The sequence below is a fragment of the Aptenodytes patagonicus genome, chromosome 2 (assembly GCF_965638725.1).
Source record: "Aptenodytes patagonicus chromosome 2, bAptPat1.pri.cur, whole genome shotgun sequence".
Classification (NCBI taxonomy): Eukaryota; Metazoa; Chordata; class Aves; order Sphenisciformes; family Spheniscidae; genus Aptenodytes; species Aptenodytes patagonicus.
In genome coordinates this window covers 33,468,766-33,487,424 of record NC_134950.1, presented here as the reverse complement: position 1 = coordinate 33,487,424, position 18,659 = coordinate 33,468,766, and the positions used below count along the sequence as shown (strand labels likewise).

The 18,659-nt window shown below is 41.2% G+C and overlaps 1 protein-coding gene across 2 annotated transcripts in view; it reads left to right on the top strand.

Moving 5' to 3' along the window:
- Positions 1-7,532: 7,532 nt before the first annotated feature.
- The window catches only part of ZC2HC1A (zinc finger C2HC-type containing 1A), a 38,280-nt gene continuing 27,153 nt past the window's right edge, over positions 7,533-18,659 (top strand). Inside the window, exon 1 of one of the 2 annotated variants that reach the window (XM_076329512.1) lies at positions 7,533-7,613. In XM_076329512.1, the coding sequence (XP_076185627.1) occupies positions 7,598-7,613 (16 nt within the window). In that variant the 5' untranslated portion in view covers positions 7,533-7,597. The remainder of the gene's footprint in view (positions 7,614-18,659) is intronic. The other variant, XM_076329511.1, reaches the window with a different exon arrangement.

Below are 18,659 nucleotides of genomic sequence, written 5' to 3'. Positions count from 1 at the left end.
AGAATTCATTGATTGGGCTCTTTTTGTTTAACTTAAGGAAAGCACATCCAATTTAATGACACTTGGATAAGACGAAACTAAAACTAGATGAAACTTTAATGCTTTCCTTCTTTGCTATGTAAAATATGCACTGTACTATATAAAAATGCTTTGTTTTAAGAAGGATTTTTACCATCCTATCCATGACTACATATTCCCAAAGAGAAGAACTGCAAATGTGCAAATTAATCACATATCGCAAGGTGATAAGGGATGATATGAACTGCATAATCTGTCTAGGCTTTTGTCTAAGAATAGAAGAATCACAAGATATATTCTGGGACAGAAAATGGCAAGAAGCTGAGTATCTTAAGTGGTAAATAAAAAAGGAAACCAATATGTCAACATATTTTATTCTGAAACAAAAACTAAGTTCAGTCAATAAAATCTACTCTTACTACAATTTAATATAACCTTTTCCTCTGCATAGTGAAGAAAAACACTATAAAATTACAAGTTATTATAAATTAGATTGAATTGTAATGCCATTTTAATTTCTCAATTAAAGAAAAAGTCTCCTAAAAGGGTGAAACCACCTCATCCCATCCACAGGACCACGGTACATACGTATAATTTTAGTTTTAATTGCCATGCAAGGCAATTGAAGAATTCCAGAAGAGTAGAATATTTCACCAGCTGTGTGGTCAATTTGCTTGTACAATACATAGATGCAACCAATTTTTACATGCCTACGCAGCAAAGCCTGTCTTCTAAGCGAGCGCTTAGGGAAGAGAAACACATGAAGTGCTTTGTGGAACTCCCTCATATAAAACAGCTTTGCAAAATCAGCTTTGTAGCATTGCTTTGTTTCTCAGTAATCTCTCAGCTCTGGTTTGTGCCGTGCCTTAAAAAACAAGATCATGTCCTAAACCAACAAGCTGAAGAGTGAAACCGTGTTGGAAATGAAACACAAACAGTGCAGGGGATTTACTAAAAGTCAATCTATTTGGCTTACATATTCTGTACTCTGATTTTCCCACTCATTTTTAAGAACTGCCCTGCTAGTAGAACTGTGAAAACTAACACCCCACATTTGAAGACTGTTATATAGGTTGCAAATGCCAACGTATGGAAATAAGAAAGCAGCAGAGGTGCTAAATGATGTGAAACTTTAACTATGCCTCTAATCAGGACTTGGAAGCAGATTATATAGAAAAAGTATGTGTATTGTGTAACTTGAAAGTTCAGCATAAAAATGCAGAGTCATAAAAGACCAGAATTTCATGCTCAATGCATAAATTTGGAATTACCGAATTGGCCTTGCAAAGTAAATAAAGCTTCTTCAGATAGAAAGGTGCAGCTGGGGCAGTGAGGGGGTGATACATAGGCAATCCTGTTTTAAAAGAGAAAAGGTAAGCAAATATGTAAACCGTAAGGAATATGTAAGCGAAGAACTTAATAATCCTCCTGTTTCTTCAATCCTGAAACTTCAGCTTCTCAGTACCAGCTTACAGCTACCACAAGCATACCTTAGTTTGCAGAAGAAAGCTGTTTTCCTAACCAGAGGAGACCATACCCTGAACAAGAAGGATTTGGTCTCGCTCTCCACTGGAGCTCCGGTCTCTCCCCTCTGCTTTAGGCAGCATGGGGTTCTTTGAGGAGTGGAAAAAGGTGGATGGGAGAACATGTCTGGCAGAAGCACAAACAATTTGGGAAACCGACTTCTCGAGAAGTTCCTACTGTTCTAACAGTTTAGCATTTTCAACAGCTGCTATTTTGGTCCAGTCTCTAACTATTCATCTATCTGGGGGAACAAAATGTCAGGATTTCTTGAAAACACAAGGAAGAAGAAAGGGTAACGTGCAACAGTTCATATTTCAGCCAGACTGAAAAGCAACAAACAGGAATGCCTGCTTTCCTCATTTTGTCCCTTCTATTTTTGAAATGGCTGCTACAAAACCATGAAAGGATTTGAGCTCATTTAAATAATAAAAAAAATTCGCTCCTGTGAGACTTGTATAATGGACCCATTAGGATTTCATATAGCACCTTAGAGACAGCACAACCCAATCCTACACACAGGGCTGTATTTTAAGTGCTGGGGTTTTGTGCTTCTGGATCAGAAAAAGACGAGGCATTTTAATGGGCCTGGGATATTTAAAAAAAACCAAACAACAAAATCAGAGATCAGGAAGGATATTTAACATCAGAGATGGGAGATTAGAAACTTGCAGTCCTCTTGCAAATCTTCAGACTTATTGCTGGAGAAAAACCTCCATATTTTGTCATTGTGTCCAACAGGCTGAGCTGAAGTGACTCTTGATTTTATCTGCTCTTTAAACCAACACAATCTACCAATGGAAGTGTCTGTTCTGTCTTCCCCTAAGACTCTGGCTACCCATTCTGATTTCGATGCAGACATCCTTCCCTGTGCTGGCACAGCTGTTCACACAGCCAGAAAGATGCACAGATCAGACAGGGGGATGCGGCGCTGGGTAAGTCCCCAAACCACCTGAGCACATGAACATCTGGGCCAGCACAAGAAGGAGGAGAAGGATGTCAGAGTGAAGAGCTGAGAAACCATGATCGTCAGAGAAGGACAACTGGTTTTGGCGGCAACGATGGTTTACTGATCAAGAAGGTATGGCATTACTCCAGCAGTAGTGTCCGATGGAAAAAATAGTCTTTCTTTTGTTGTTTGCTGTCCAACTGAAGAATTACAGCCTTGGATAAAGTCACGGTCCCTGGCCTCCTTCTATTACTGGCTACTTGGCTTGAGAAAATATATCTAACAGCACGGCATCCTAGAATTGAAAATATTCTTTTATCTGTGTTTTGGGCATTACCACAACGCATTTGCTCTATTACTTACAGTTTAGACTCAGCTTTATAAATTGAGCAATTCATGTTTGGAGAGAACAAAAACTGTTCACTCCAGCACTGCTCACCGATTTTCATCATGGCCTCTGGTCTTGTTCTGTCTAATTTGGGAGTCACACAGCAAACAAAACTATAAAAGTGTACTGAAAAAAACCTGGGTTGCTAAAAAGATTGATAGCAAAATCACAATATTCCAATCCTGAATATAAATCAGGACTATAACCCACAAAAGAACAAAAGGCACTCTTGTAGTAATTCAATAGAGGAATTATTTTAGTAGGAGAGTAATCATTCTTGTCTGTAGTCCTCAATTAGTGTTAATTGTAAGAAAAAGCTTATTAGGAATATTTAAATTTTCAAGTCCCCCTGTGCAAGCATATCTGAATTCCCAGAAGGTAGTTATAGTGCAAAGTGTATTAATTAAAATGCCACTTTGGGAAATCCTTCTTTACCCAATGTTCATTATTAACATGAAAGATAGTGAACAGGTTTTGATTTTCTATAAAGATTTTAGTCATCATGACAGGGATTCAAATGGTGAAGAAGAGCATTTGAAATGTTAATGAAATTCTGATCATTTTACAGGACTTAGTCCTTTTATGACATTTCTGCCCCAAATGAAGGATTTGCACAGCTTTGCAAAGATCCAGGGCAACGTATTGTCAAACTCTGGATCCCAGAGTCCCTTTCTAAAGTGACTAATGATTTGGAGCGCTTCAGTTTAGAGGTTTTTCTATATTGATATATACACTAACCCATATTTATTCCACAGCTCCTATTGGCCTGTCTGAACTGTTTATAAGACTCATAGTCCATTTCCCGCAGCGGCCCTCCTTAGCTGGGGTGACTGTTGGCCATATTAATATTTCTAAATGCCAGAATCCTCTCCCCCTTGCTTTTTACTAAATATATCCTGTGATCAATATGTGCCTTTCAGATGATGCAAATCCAGGTATCTCTATCACATGAGGAGCTGCATGACAAACAGGGCTTACACACAGGAGATGGCTCGAGTTCGCTGTGTGACCAGTCATGCTCTGCCAGTCATGAGCATCATGCCAAGGGAAAGAGACAACCTTACATACCAGTAATACACCCAGGACCTGTGAGTACAGTCCTCCAGTTCTTCTGCAAGAAGCCTTGACAGATTCTGGCAGAAAGATTTGGTATCACTGCTTCCCTGCGTTTTGAAATTCAGGACCCTTTCAAATCTTAGACCACAATTCGATGTCTCTAGGCACTTTTGAAAATGCTGACTTATGCAACCAAAGATCCAGACTAAGCTGTAACTTTTATCTATGCCCACAAACTGTAGGGAAAATGGGTCTTCGTAATTTATCACAAATTCATAACTTATCACTCACAACTTATCCCTGTGGGCAGACTCCTCTTTTTTACCAACTAGAACTGAAAAACTGTCTCTTTACTGGCCAGCAGAAAGAGACCTGAGTCTTTTTGGAAACTGTGTCTGAATCTTAGATGGCATTTCTATACCCCTGCTTAATGTCTGAGCTTACCACAGGTTACCTTCTACCTCTCTCCGGAATTCCTTCTGGAATTTGGTCACGTCTATGGTAGTGTTTGTGTTTCAATTCTTAAAAACAAGTGTGAGCAAGGAAGATGTGACATTTGCATTTAGGGCCATATTTTCTTGGTCCTTCTCAGAGATACTGAAGATTCTGAACAGAAGGTGTTCAGACTGTATTACTCTTCAGAGGCAAAAATTCCTATCATCATTGCTGCCTCTGCAAAAACACTCATGTGGAAAAGGAGCTAAATATATACTGGTGCCTACAAGCTTACCATAACATAGCAAATGTAACCTAAGATGCATTAGTAAAAATATTCCCAGCAGAGGTAAAGAACTCTAAGTGATGCAGTAAAATCACCTCTGAGAGACAGTTTAAGATTCTGATCATGTATGAAATACGAACTAACAAGGAATAGGTGCAAATAAAGGGTACCATGATGACTATGGAAACTGAAAGCATAGTTTCTGAGGACAGTTCAGAAGAGCTCTATTTTGTTTAGGCTAACAAGCCAAATACTGAAACAGAATGCATACTAATTGCCTATAAATACATCAAAGAGGTAAACAATAAGGAAAATATTTAAGCCAGAAATCAATGTCGCCACAAGCATACATGGTGCAAACTAGTAATTAATAAATTTAGCATAGAATTTGGAAAAAAAATCCTAGATGTTATAGGAATGTCATTGCAGAACAGACTTGCATTTGGAGTAGTAGGTCTACAGCAGAATAACACAGGCTTGGGTTTTTTTTCAGTATGGAGCTAAGGTAAATTTATGAAGACATTCATGTAGCACAATGGCTATGATAACAGAGGACTAGTCCCCTGTTCCCCACATGGACACCACAATTAAAAGACAGCTACTTTTCAGCATCAGGAGTCTTTTAAGGTATGCTGTCCATATGCAGAGTTACACGAACGTTCATACGCCAGCCACAAGAGCCAGGAGAACCTTTTAGCTTTGCAGCACAATGGCCACTTGCCCATTCGTTTTATAAGCCAGCTCTTATTTCTTTCACTTCTTAGATGAGTAATGGGATGACAAAGTCAATCAATGGCACCTTTGAGGAGCAAAACTAAGCATTAAGTCTGTTTTCAGTACAGGATTCAGCCTGAAGAAATCTCAAGTAGGATTTGACTACTCTAATGTGGGTGTTGGCTATTTACTTCTCTCTCATCCTGAAAGCGGTGTTACGTTTGGCCAGGCGGATTGCACCCTCAATCCCATAGAATATATTAACTACAGAGACAAATCTCTATAGACTATACTGGGGAACTTGACAGGTAGCTCAGATGTGAGCACCACGTTGTAGACACTTAAAGACGGGTGAGCTGAAGTTATCTCCTGCCCCAGTTTTTATCAAAAATAACCACAAATTTCAAAGAGAAACAACGAACCAAACCAAGCAAAATGCTCCTCTAATATGATACCCTTCACTAAATTGAGAACACAAGATAAAAATTATGTTTAAGTTTTTGTTACAAAGGATTTGCCTGCTGAGAGATGAAATTATCCTAGGCCTCTGGTTTTGGGTTTGCAGTCCGAGTACAGGAATATCATGCAAGGAAGAGCACTTCTGATACACTATCCTAGTGGTTAGTTAAACAGCAAATGCTTGCTAGCTACAGGCCCATTTGAGTTTTATGTCAAAGATTTAATGGATAATTTGCAAAGTTTAGGACTCTGCAACATGGTGGCAAACTAGTTCCTTCTGGCATGGCCTGTAATTTTATAAGCATAAACCCTATAGATCAAAGGCAAATCTGAAATGTATTTTTAGTATGGTTCTAAACTACCTAGAAAAATTGCAGCTAGAATTACCATATATATTCAAGCTTTTGGTCTCAAAGGATGATTTTAATCATATATTAATCATGGTTTACATGCTGGCTATTTGGCATGCAGCATCTGGATCTATTTGTCCCGTGCTAAGGGGATGCAGAGAAGATAACATGATCATAATCTCCGATTTAATTTAGGGTTTATGTATTGGTTTTGCTTTCTTTGAGTTGCATTCCCGGATGTACCGTGATTGGGACAGTAACTGTGATTCTATGGACAAGCAAATCTGTATCAACCCACTTGTCCAGAATAAGAAGAGAAATTATTTGCATGCCTGTGAAGACAGTAGTAATTTCTATAAGATTTATTGTAGTTTATACAGAAAAACTTTATTACTTCCTCATGGCATATTGCCACAAGAAAGACAAATCTTAAGATCTTAAGAATTCTAAAATAATGCCTTGAAGAAAAAATCTTGAAATGCTTTTGTTGCTAAAAATGTGGAGAGCTCTTGTAAAAGCAACAGAAGAATTTCAATATGTATCAAGCACTATCCATATTCATTAGTCAACAGCAACTCAGTAGTACTATTTTCCAAAAACATCCATTACTCAAATATTATCCTGTAGCAGGAGATACGCTCAGATACTAATTTTATATCAGCATCTCTTGCAGTTAAGAAAATAACAGGAGGAAAAAAGGGGGAGGAATCCATTGCCTGCAATTATTTTCAGCACATGAACCTGAAAGCCATTTTTTGTGTTTTTCCTGTGATTGTCCGTAGTTTTCCTGAAAGCAAGGGGTCACCCATTACAGCCTCACGCTGCACCGCACCCCAGCACCCCTCTGTTCGGCTGGTAGGCGCTGAGGGCGGCAGGGCCCCGGCACCACCTCAGTTGCTCCCCGCGTCCACCCAGGGACTAACTGCTCTGTTGCTTTTTCAGCAGCACGGTTATTTCTTCCCCACGTTTTACGTCGTCCTTCTTCATACGCAAGTGCTGCTCTTGGAAGATCCTGATCGTAGCGTAACCTCAACGTTATGGACTATGCGACATGTCAGACTGTACCAGAGTTGGGCTAAGACTGGGTTTTGCAGGAGGATGCTCGGACCGGGTGCCCTGCTCCCTTGGGAACACCGACCAAGCGGGGCGCAGCCGAAGGGCGGGTACCACCACCTGGGCCGGGCGGGAGGCCCGGGCGGGGCGGAGCGGGGGGCTGGGGCTCCCCGCCACGGGCGGCTGCCGGGGGGCAGCGCCCGCGGGGGAGACCGGCCCGCCCGCCCCGGGGCTGTGGCCGTGAGGGGCCGCCCGGGCCCGCCCGCCCGCGCGCGCCGCCCGGCCAATGGGAGCGGCGGTTGTTAGCGGGCCGGGAGGTGGCGGCGTTGCCACAGCAGCGGTGGGACCGGCGGCGGTCGGGGTGCGCCATGGAGGGGCTGGAAGGTGAGGGGCAGCGGCGGGGGATCCCCTCCCTTCGCCGGGGGTAGCCGGCGGGCGCCTGGGGTAGGGCGGGCCGGGCCGGGCCGGGCCGCGCCGCGCCTTTGTGCTGTGGTGGGGCGTGCTTGGGCGGCGGCGGCGGGAGCTGCGGCCCGGGCGCCGCCTTCCCAGTTCTCGGAGCCCCCTGAGGCGGCGCGGCGGCCTCGCCTCGCTCCGCGGCCGGGAGCGCTGGGGGGCGACGGGGCTGCGGTGGGGGAGCGCCGCTGAAGCGGGACAGCGTGCTTTTGGGGTGGCAAACAAAGGCGGGAGGCAGCGGGCCCCTGCGCGGAGCCCGGCGGGCTGGAGGGCGCCGACGGGCGCGGGGCGGGCGGGGAGGCAGGCATGGCGGGCAGGGCCGGCCTCCCTGCGTTTTGTCGCGGGCGCTGCTCGGCTCTCGCAGCCGAGCTGTGGGGCTGCGGCCGTTCCCCGGCGGCCCCTTCCTGCCGCGGCCGAACTGGGATCGCGGTGAGCCTGCTTGGTGATCCGCCGCAGGCAGCGAGTGCCCTGGGGTGGGTACGGCATCGAGTCGTGCGGGCATTTTTGCCAGGCATGCTTTTTTTGCAAACAGATGGCTAAGGTGGGTGTTAGGATATGCTTATAATACTATGGAAGTGTTCAGTGCAGTGAAAACTAGGTATATACTTGCCGACAGAGTATTTGCAACTTTCTCCTGTGCCAGTTGCGTTAATGAAGATACCATCACTCTCCAGAGTTTCCATCATAGCATAGGTATCAGCTTCGAATTTATGAAGTTACAGCGTGCTATCTGAGCATGTCGGTAGGCCTGTCATTACTGTGTTTTTGCAAGCTGCTTTAACCATGTTACTTAAGAAAAAATACAGACCTGTTCTGAGTAACTATCACAAAACAGTCATTAAGTCTTCTATGCTCTGCTTTGCTAGAGGTAACTGAGTGCTTAAATAGGGGTGAGCACAAAATAGCTTTTTTCTTTATCCCTTCTAGCATATTTGGAGAAGGGAAGTAATTCTCACTGAATACCTGTCTTCTGTCTTTAGTAGATTTTATGGTCATCAGACTCTGTTCTTATGCCTAGTGACTTCATCAAGACAGTAAATTTGGACAACGTGATTTGGCATTGAAATCCCAAGAGGTTCTCTTTGATTTACTCTTTATGCTTTGCTGACTATTATGCCTTTTAAATTTGAAAGGTGGTGTCCAGTGGCTTATCCAATAATGCTTTATCAGGCACTCCGAGTCTCATGACAATTCCGTGACAATCATATGTTGCCTGTCCAGAAGGGGAAAGCTTGCTTTAATTTTGAGTCAGCTACGTGTTTGACTGCAGTTGGGACTGCATATCATCTGCAGCCCATCCATCAATTGATTTGGCTGTGAGCTAATTTAGCAAGGCCAGCTATGCCAGCTGTATGGTATAAGCTCTAGCACCTTCATAACAGAGGGTGGGAAGAAAGCAGATCTACAGATAACAGCAGAAGCTTGAAAAACCATGTCATTCTTGCAGCAGAATTTGTCCAACTTCAGACTTTGCTGGAAATGGTTTACATTTTGTTTGTATTTCAGTAGGTACCAGGAGTGGTGGGAGGAAGAACTGCTAAATCATAGGTGAAATCTCATGTTTACTCTGTGAACCGTTTTGTCAAAGTACCTTCAAAAGCTAGAGCTTATCAAAGCATTTTTCCATTATGTGAAATACTCCTTCTGAACACACGACATTAATTTGAGAATAGCACAGGTAATAAGCTTATTTCTAAAACTTCAGATGTCCCTGCATTGTGAACACTCATATCCCACACTGTTATCCAGCATCCTTCAATGCTGAAGTTATTGAAACTGAAGAATATAGTATTTTGCATTTTTGTGGGTCACTTTGTGCTGTCTTTCTTTCTAAACAAATTGCCACAACATAAAATACTTCCTTTTTTGCTTCAAAACATTTGAAGCAAGTGGGTTTGCTTTTATTTACAGTTTTTCTGTTTAAGCTGTCTCTCTTGATGCGCGTTACATTAGGCTCAGATGAAGTTTCTGTAGAAAGGTGTTCCCAATTCAGAAAAAATGTAGGCAAAACCAATAGCAACAATAAATTATTGCATTGGGTATTACGCTTTTTTCCAATCATTGCTCCACTGGCAACTCAGAAGAATGTTGCTGGTTGCCATTTTAGATTAAATTTGTGTTTAGAGGCACAGTTGCACAGTCATATCCATCCGACAAGGAAGTATGGACTGCTGCTGAAATCTGGCTCAGCCTGCCTCCTCTGTATGTTAGTGCTTAGCAAAATCAATTCCCAGAGCTGATTTGTACAGCAGGTCCTGGCAGTTGTGTGTGAGGGGCGTGGGTATGGTAGAGGGCAGGGCTTTGTCTTTTGGCAGCAGTCTGCTGGTGTGTTTTTTATGACTGTGGAAAACCCCCTCAGGCTCAAGATGCTTGGCCTGGTCTTTCCACCCTCAGAAGCTGGTGCTTTGCTTTTTTGAAGCTCAGCATTATAGATGCAAGATCTGTTTTATTTCTGTTTATTTAAGCATGCTATTTAAGCATGCTATTAATAAGAAAAAACTCTATCCAGTTTATAATGATTCTTTCCATAATGTGTAGAGTTGAATGTGTATTAGTTGGCTTGTGGAGCTGCATTAGTGACATTTAAAAAGCTAAATAATATTTCCAGTGTTGCAGTTGCATTTTCTCACTGTGTAAGTTTAAATGTTCAGTGAAATGGCAAAGTAGGTTTCAGGGTGTCTTAAAAGTTTCTTCTAAAATTTACTTTTGTTGCTTTAAGTCTGTTGCTTTATTGTTTTATTTTTGTATCGATATTGTTATATTACTAGATTGATACTGAAAGTCAAATTTATAACTTTAAAGTTTTGTAAAGGGAATCAGTGCACACTTGTCATTACAAGTGACAAATTTGATGTTAAATCTAAAATTGCTAGCTCAGTGTTTGTTACTTTGCAGCCTGTGTGGTGTTTGGCTGTTTTTCAATTTTCATTTAATTTACTGGTGAAAATACTTAGAGCAATAGACTGTCTGTGCCTGAAAATGTAGTGATCTCTAAGGTGAGTTTAAAAATCCTTTCCTAAGAAGTCCACCATGTGCTGAATCTCAGGACCATTTTTGATGGGTTAACATGTGCTTGTTGCTTTCACTGCTGGATGGCAAGAAAAAAGGTGTCACATTAGCATGTTTGTTGCTCTCTGTTTTGCCTGAAGGGGATGGAGGAGGGGATCTAAGCACTGAATTCCTGACTTAAATTAAGCCGGAGCAAGTCCAATGGTGGTGTATGATCGGCTTCTCTTCAGTCTGTTGCTTTTTCTGGGAGGATGCCGGCAACAGCTGCTTGAGCTGACTAAATGCCGCTTCCCACACTTGTTCACAGCCCATCCCAGCGGGTCGGGCCTGCTGCTGCCTAAAGGAGTAAAGGGCAGAGGGGCAGCTGTGTCCGAGGGCAAAAGTCCAGCTCTCTGTGGTAGGTAGCTTACACAGCACTTGCCCAGCCCCAGCGTTCTCCTTTAGCCTGCGCTCTCGCAGCCGGGGAAGGCTGGTTGTGGTTGGAAGAGGATGGGTGGCTGCTTGCTCAGGAAATAGCCTGCAGTCTCAAACCCAGAGCTTTCCCTTGAAGATGCCAAGTAGGGACTACTGTGATTAAACATTTAGATTCTGAGCAGTCTGGGTGTGCCCTTGAGGTCTCCTAAGAATAAGGCTTGCTGTATAGCATCTTCTGCTGAGATTTGTGCTGTAATAGCATTTGTCCCTGGACCCTTCGCTGCACTGATAATGCCTGAGACACCCCACTCCACCCCAAAGGTGCAAGCATTCTACTTTGGGGTTTTCTATTAGTAATGTGACTGTTGAAAGCAAGTGCTTATGCTTGCTTTGACAGAATTTCTGAATAAGCTAATGCCCAGTCTTTTTTTTTTGCCTCCCCAATAGTGTAGAAAATTATTTCTGTTTTGAAAACAAAAAATAATATTAACGTGAGTCTTCCTTTTCCTTTAGTGTTCGTCTTTGTCTTGCCTCACTGGATGCATGCAGCAGCTTCCTTACTTTGGCAGCCATTTTCTTAAGCTCCATTTGAGAGAGGCTCCTGCCTTTTTGGAACACTTCAGCTTTTTTTTTTTTTTTAAGGTATCTTTATTCTTCCTTCTGTTGGACAGATTAATCTTACGGTACTGTTCTTAAATCAGCAAGTTGGAAACTGTTAAAGATTGAAATGCAAAACTAATATTAATGTATATTCTTCTTAAGAAGTTGTTTGCCTCTGGTAGCCATTAAGACACAATGATAAATATGACTTTGCATTGAACTGCTATGTTTTACTAGCCATACTTGCACCTCTGTTAAGTGATCTAATTTTGACATTTAATACACTGTAATTGTGGTCAATGTATTTACTTTTTCTAAGGTAATTATGTTTTTATTTTTTGATTAATGTTTATGTTTTGGGGAAGAAATTGAAATTTAATGTTTTACTTCAGGAAAAATTCTGAAAGCTAAGTTTAGGCTGATACGATAGGGAAAGTGCACTATCAGACTGTTTCACCTTTAAAGGAAAGGAAGTAGTATGTGTAGACAGGAATTTGAGTATTTCGGATTAGTTTCTTCAGCATCTTAGAACTAATATATTTTGCACCCTTTTTCTATAGTTTTTGTAGGATTCTTGCATTTTTAAGTTAAATTGCAGAAACTAGATTGATCTAGTAATTGAATTCAATTGGTTGAATATAGTGGGAAGATGAATATATTTTACCTGCACACGCACATATGATGTGGTTATTATCAAAAGCAGTTGTTGCATTTCAGTAAAATCTAGTTCCAGGAGTATGTTAAACAGTTGACTGGAGGGGGTGAGGAGTTGGCTTACTTTTTAAAGAAATTCTGGGGGGGGGGGGGGGAGCAAACTAGGTATCAACACATTATAAATGAAGTTTATTATCAAAATTGTTTTTAAGGCTTTATTGTTAGCCAGGTAATATTCTGATAAGCAAGCAGACTTAGATTGGGATTTCTCTATCCAATTACATTTGGGTAGTAGAGTATGTAAGTCCAGAATTGCTTTGGGGGTCACTGGGGCAAAGCAGTCTTGGTTTAAGGCTAGTGTGAGAAGGCTTGTCTTCGCTTGACTACCTGCTTACAGTCATCATGGTGCTTGTAGCCTAATACAGGAGAATAGTGAGTTTATGATGCCAGAGCAGAATTGTGTAACACGTACATAGATTTTGCAGGTCACATGCTTTCTAGAGGCTTTAGTTGGTCTTAAAGCTCATTAACAGAAGACCAGATAATGTATCTGGAAGTCAGATCGATCAAATAGCGCTGCTTATTTGCCTTTGATTTTGTTGCGTTTCCATACGCATTACAGGGGAAGCTCTCGTAGGTTTTTCTGGATAATCATCACGACTGAGTGCCTCTCTAAAGTGCCTGTACGTTAACACTCACAGTATGGGAACAAACAGGAGGAATTGGAGGTCTGCATGCAGCTGCAGGGCTACAATCTTGTTGGGATCATGCATAGGTGGCGGGACAGCTCACAGGACGGCAGTGCTGTGGTGGATGAATACAGGCTCTTCAGGAAGAACCAGGTGGATGGCAAGGGGGGGAAGTTGCACTTCATGTGGGAGAGCAGTGAGAATGCGTGGAGCTGTGCTGTGGAGCCACCTGGGAGCTTATTGATCAGGGTTAGCAGGCAGACCAATGTGGGAAGTGTAGTGAGTGTCTGCTACAAACCACCTGATCAGGAAGATGATGAGACCTCCTTCAGATAATTGGAAGGAGCCTCATATTCACAGGCCCTGGTCCTCATGAGGGACTTTAACCACCCGATACCTGCTGGAGGGACAAATCAGCAAGGCACAAGCAATCTAGGAGGCTTCTGGTATGCATTGATGACAAATTCCTGACTCAGGTGATCAAGGATATGACAAGGTGTTGTGGTTTAACCAGGCAGGCAGCTAAACACCACACAGCTGGTTGCTCACTTCCCCCCACAGTGGGATGGGAGGAGAGAATTGGAGGGGGGGAGCAAGATTTGTGGGTTGAGATAAAGACAGTTTAATAGGACAGAAAAGGAAGGGAAAATAATAATAACGATGATAAAAAAAATATACAAAATAAGTGATGCACAATGCAATTGCTCACCACCCACTGACTGATGCCCAGCCAGTTCCTGAGCAGTGGACCCCTGGCTGGCTTTACCCTACTTTATATACTGAGCATGACGTCATATGGTATGGAATATCCCTTTGGCCAGTTTTGGTCAGCTGTCCTGGCTGTGCCCCCTCCCAGCTTCTTGTGCACCTCCAGCCTTCTCAGTCGGTAGAGCACGGGAAGCTGAAGAGTCCTTGACCAGTGTAAGCACTGCGTAGCAAGAACTAAAACATTGGTGTGTTATCAACATTATTCTCATCCTAAATCCAAAACACAGCACTGTACCAGCTACTAGGAAGAAAATTAACTCTATCCCAGCCGAAACCAGGACACAAGGGGAGGCACTCCTGCTGGAATTCACACCTACAAACGTGAGGTGTGAAGGTCAAGGGCAGCCTTACCTGCAGTGACCATGGGATGATTGAATTCAGAATTCTGAGAGGGGAAATCTCAACCCTGGACTTCAGGAGAGCAGGTTTTGACTGGTTTAGGGATCTGCTTGGAAGAATCCCATGAGATAGGCCCTAGAAAGGAGTCCAGGAGAGCTGGTTATTTTTAACATTGGCATGTTTTCACATTAAAAGTTAACGCTTATATGAGGAAGGACAGACAGTTACAGAAAAGGGGAGTACATCACAACGCGAGTTGTGCGTGTGCTGCCATTACAACCATTCGTAACTGTATACAAGTCATTTTTCAGTCACAAAAAAACCTTCTTCACAGAGTCCTCCTCCAGGTTGTCACTTTGAGGCAGTGGGGCTCCCTTTGATATGTTACTCTTAAGGAAGTAATACAGAGCTCACCATCATCAGTCTCATGCTCAATGCAATAACAGTAATTTTGGCAAATAAAATGCACTTGCATTGTCAGACTGAAGAGGTGATATAAAACATGCAGAGGTACTATGAAAGTCTTAGGCTTTTCAGCTTGAAGGAATGGAAGTTATGTTGCTTTTTGTTATCTCTTTGGAAGCAGAAGTGACAGGTTTATATGAGGTTAGACTGCATTGTCAATACAGAAGTAGAAAGAATTCATGAGGATTTCCTCTAAAATTAGGGGTAGATAGATGAAAGTAGATTAGTTTGCTATTTGTTACACAATTGCGAATAACCTAATTGTGTAAAAATTTCAAAGTATGTGAAAGGTTGAATACTAAGAGACAGAGCTTACTATGATTTCCTCTTCCTTTCTCTAACTCTTCCTGCAAACTGCTGAATAGCGTAGGCGAGAAGGGATTTGCTTGGACTAAATCATGCATGTCATCAGTTTTCAAGCAGAGTTTACCAAAGTATGGCATGTACTATCTGTTGTTAAGCAGTATGATGTATTTGTCTGACTTTCATTTGCATTTCAGAATTCCTTTTGGCAAAATAATGAAAACTTGCAAAACTTACACCATTATTGGTATACTTTTTCCTATTTTTATACATTCATCTTTTCATTATTTTATTTAATGCTCTTTAAAATTACTTTAAAAATTAATGCTCTAAATTGTATTTGGCTGTTCAAAGAACTGTTCCCTACCTATGTTACTGCATCAGTATAATTTTTAGGTGACTCCTGTTTATGGTATCTGTTACTAGTCTTTTCAGACTGTTGTTAGATAACATGTTGATTAAAAAATATAACCTAGTCAGTACTGATTAGTGGACCTGTGTTGGAGACTGACAGTCACCAAAGAACTAGATGCTGTGGCTTGATGATATAGATTCCAATTAATGTGGGGAATGCACTGCATTTCTTTTCGTACCTGAAGTATATATATGGAACTTTTAAGTGGAAAATACCCACTTTTGGAGATGAGAGGGGAGTTATGCTAAAAGCAGTAAATACGATTTTGCAGAAGAATTTGGCAAGCATGCTTCAAGTAACTTTCAATAGTCATGGATTACTTGCTGGTTTCAAATAGGTACCTAGTCTCAAGGCTAGAAATCATACCAGAGTGTTTCTGCAAGTTTGAATTCAGTGGGGCTTGATAGTTCCGATTATCACAGTTGTCTGGCCAAAGTCATTCATTACTGTCACTGCTGTGACAGTAAATACAAATAAAAGGTTTTGAAGGGCAGTCAAACAGATTTTACAACACGACAAAATACTGTTACTGAGACTAAGTGCGCTCCTGTTTCTTTGAAGCATTCTATACTGTATATCTAAGTGCAGACATGTACTTGGGTATACAAAGCTCTCCAAAAGAGAAAACTGTAACAAAACTTCAACTAATAGCTGTTCAGCAGTACTGAAGCCTTCTGCTCCCTCTAGGTGTGGGGTCTATTTACACAACTGCTTAATTTGTAAACACAACAGCAAGAGCTGGCATTATGCCTGTGACTGTCAGATTGAACTTGTATGTACTGACGGGTCCACACATTGTACTGAGAAAGGTAAGTCTGAGGACTGACAGATTGCACTTTCCGCTGTAATCAGTTGCTGTATTTGAACATAAGAGGAGAGAAAGAAAAAAAGTCGTTCTCTGGAAATCTAGGTTTCAAGGAAGTCTAAACTCATCTGTAAGAGTATTGAAAGCACTGTGCTACATCTGGGAGACTGACTGTCAGACTTTGAGGTCCACCCGAAATTTACAACTAAACTCCAACTTCAAGAACAGAAAGTATGGGTAACTGGACTGTGACCATATTCAAAAGGAATGTGTGCAGTAACTTATTTGCAGGTAGAAAAAAATAATTTGGAAGGTGGTTGTGCTCTGGAAGTAGCTGGAGGAGGAAGAGCTCTGACAGGGACAGTTTAGAAACATAAGTGGTGAGATTATTGTAGTGCTGCTAATAAAACTCGCAATCTAGTTATTTAATTCAGATACCCAGCATCTTACTAGGTTGAACTCTGTGTTTTTACTTGAGAACTGGTCTCAGGCAGACAGCAGGAGAATAGTATAAAGCTGTATATCATAGTTTTGGCATCACTTCAGCTGAAATACTATTTCTTCCTTTGGTATTCACATAACGACTTTAAACATACTTCTCTCTTCCCTAAGTGTGTTTAGATTAGATAAACGGTAATAATTATGTCTGTCCTTTTCTAAGTTAACTATATTCATTTGTGTTTAATACTGGCATGTAAACTGCTGATGATTAGTGGTGTTAAAGATGGTAAGAGGAAAAAGAAGTGTTGCTGTTGGATCTTGGGTCTTCTGTGGTTGTATAACCAAAATGAGAGCAATCCCTGCATTGTTGCTAGACTTAAGACTGAAGAAAATTGCTGTGACACCATCTTACTACCAATTTCTATTCTCAGACTCATTTGCCAAGCAAATCCTTCTTCTCTTTCTTGAGTTGAGTGTTCCCTGGTTTTTACCTCCGCCTCCCCCCCGCAATACATCCCAGTTTAACAACCCATTTCTGTTAACTTTTGATCAGGAAAAAGATTCAGTCAGTCCATGCCTTTTTTTTTTTAAGAAATCCCAAAGTTTTCAACTGTGAGATTTTGCTTTTATTTGTTTTTTCTTTAATTTTATCAGACTAAAATCACTCAGAATAGGATTTTTTTTTTCCATTTTTATTGCATTTTACAGTCATTATGCTGGAAAACTACAGCCAAAATAATTCAGTCATTTCACTGCTGGTGTTAGAAATACTAACTTTTTACATTACTACTAAAAAATGTGTAAGAATTCCTCCCTCTTTATGTTGTGTGTTTATGTTACTTGTGCAGAAGCTGTCAGTAACAAGTCTACTGATGGCATTAGATACCATGTATGAACGCCTTTTTTAAAAAAAAAAACAAGTCTTTTCCAACTTTTACAATTTTATTCCCATGTTTTATTTTAAAATTATCAGATTTCATGTTGATGACATTGCTATCCCTTCTGTAAGGGAAGGCTCATGAGCACCTAGAGAGAAATGTTAAGATTTTGTGGTTTTGTTTTGGGTTTTTTGTGATGGAGTGTTTTGGGTTTTGTGGTGGCCTTTTTTTTTTGGGGGGGGGGGGTTACTTTAAAGGAGAGGAAATTCGCAGAGGAATGATCAAGAAATTGAAGGGATAAGTGTGCAAATATAAAGGACTGTAGGCTTTCCATTTTCAACAAAACTTAAGGAACTTTCATTTTTTAAAATAACTTCCTTTTGTGTTTTGGGTCAGTGATTTGTATTAGTGGGGAGGAGGTGTTGGAAGTAGAAATAGCTCTTGGCAAATGTGACTGAGTACCTGCCAGCAGCAAAGGATGATAGGAATGCTGTAAGGAAATCCAGCTCTGTAACTGTAGCTGCAGTGAGTGCTAATTGGCATTCATTATGCATTGGTATGTTGTGTGTAAATACTGCTCGATCAGGTGAGCGTCTATCAAGTCTACTTTTAATGGTGAATTTAAACACAAGCTCGAATTCCAGAGTTCAGTGAACAGAAGAATATGGTGGAAAATGTAGCTTTTCTTCTTTTACTAAGGCAGATATTTGAAATAATTCTTCTCTCAGTCAAATCCTTAATCTTATACTATACACCTGATTTCAAGATCACTAATTCTGATTTATTTCAGCTAATTTCTTAGACACAAACAATGTCACTTTGTATTTCCTCTCACTTGTTTCTGCAAAGCCGAGGGTTGTATTAGAATAATACAATAAAAGGAAGCTGAACTCTTTAGCAGAAGTGAGTTTGCAGTGCTGTTAGCATTATTAAGAGTGCTGAGAACTCTGAAGAATGAAGTAACGAAACAAACAAGGTATGCACAGATTTATTTTGTATTTTTGAATGGGAGAATTGAGAAAAGCTTACAACCATTGCTGCTTACCCTTGAGGAAAATGGTGAGGGCAGGTTCCATCCAAGCTATGTATGACCAGTGTGCATGTTATTGTGATTAACATTATGCTCAGGCTTGTGGATTCAAGAAAACAGACCTATGGAAAAATTTTCAGACGTGATTGTTTAAAATAGAGATTGAA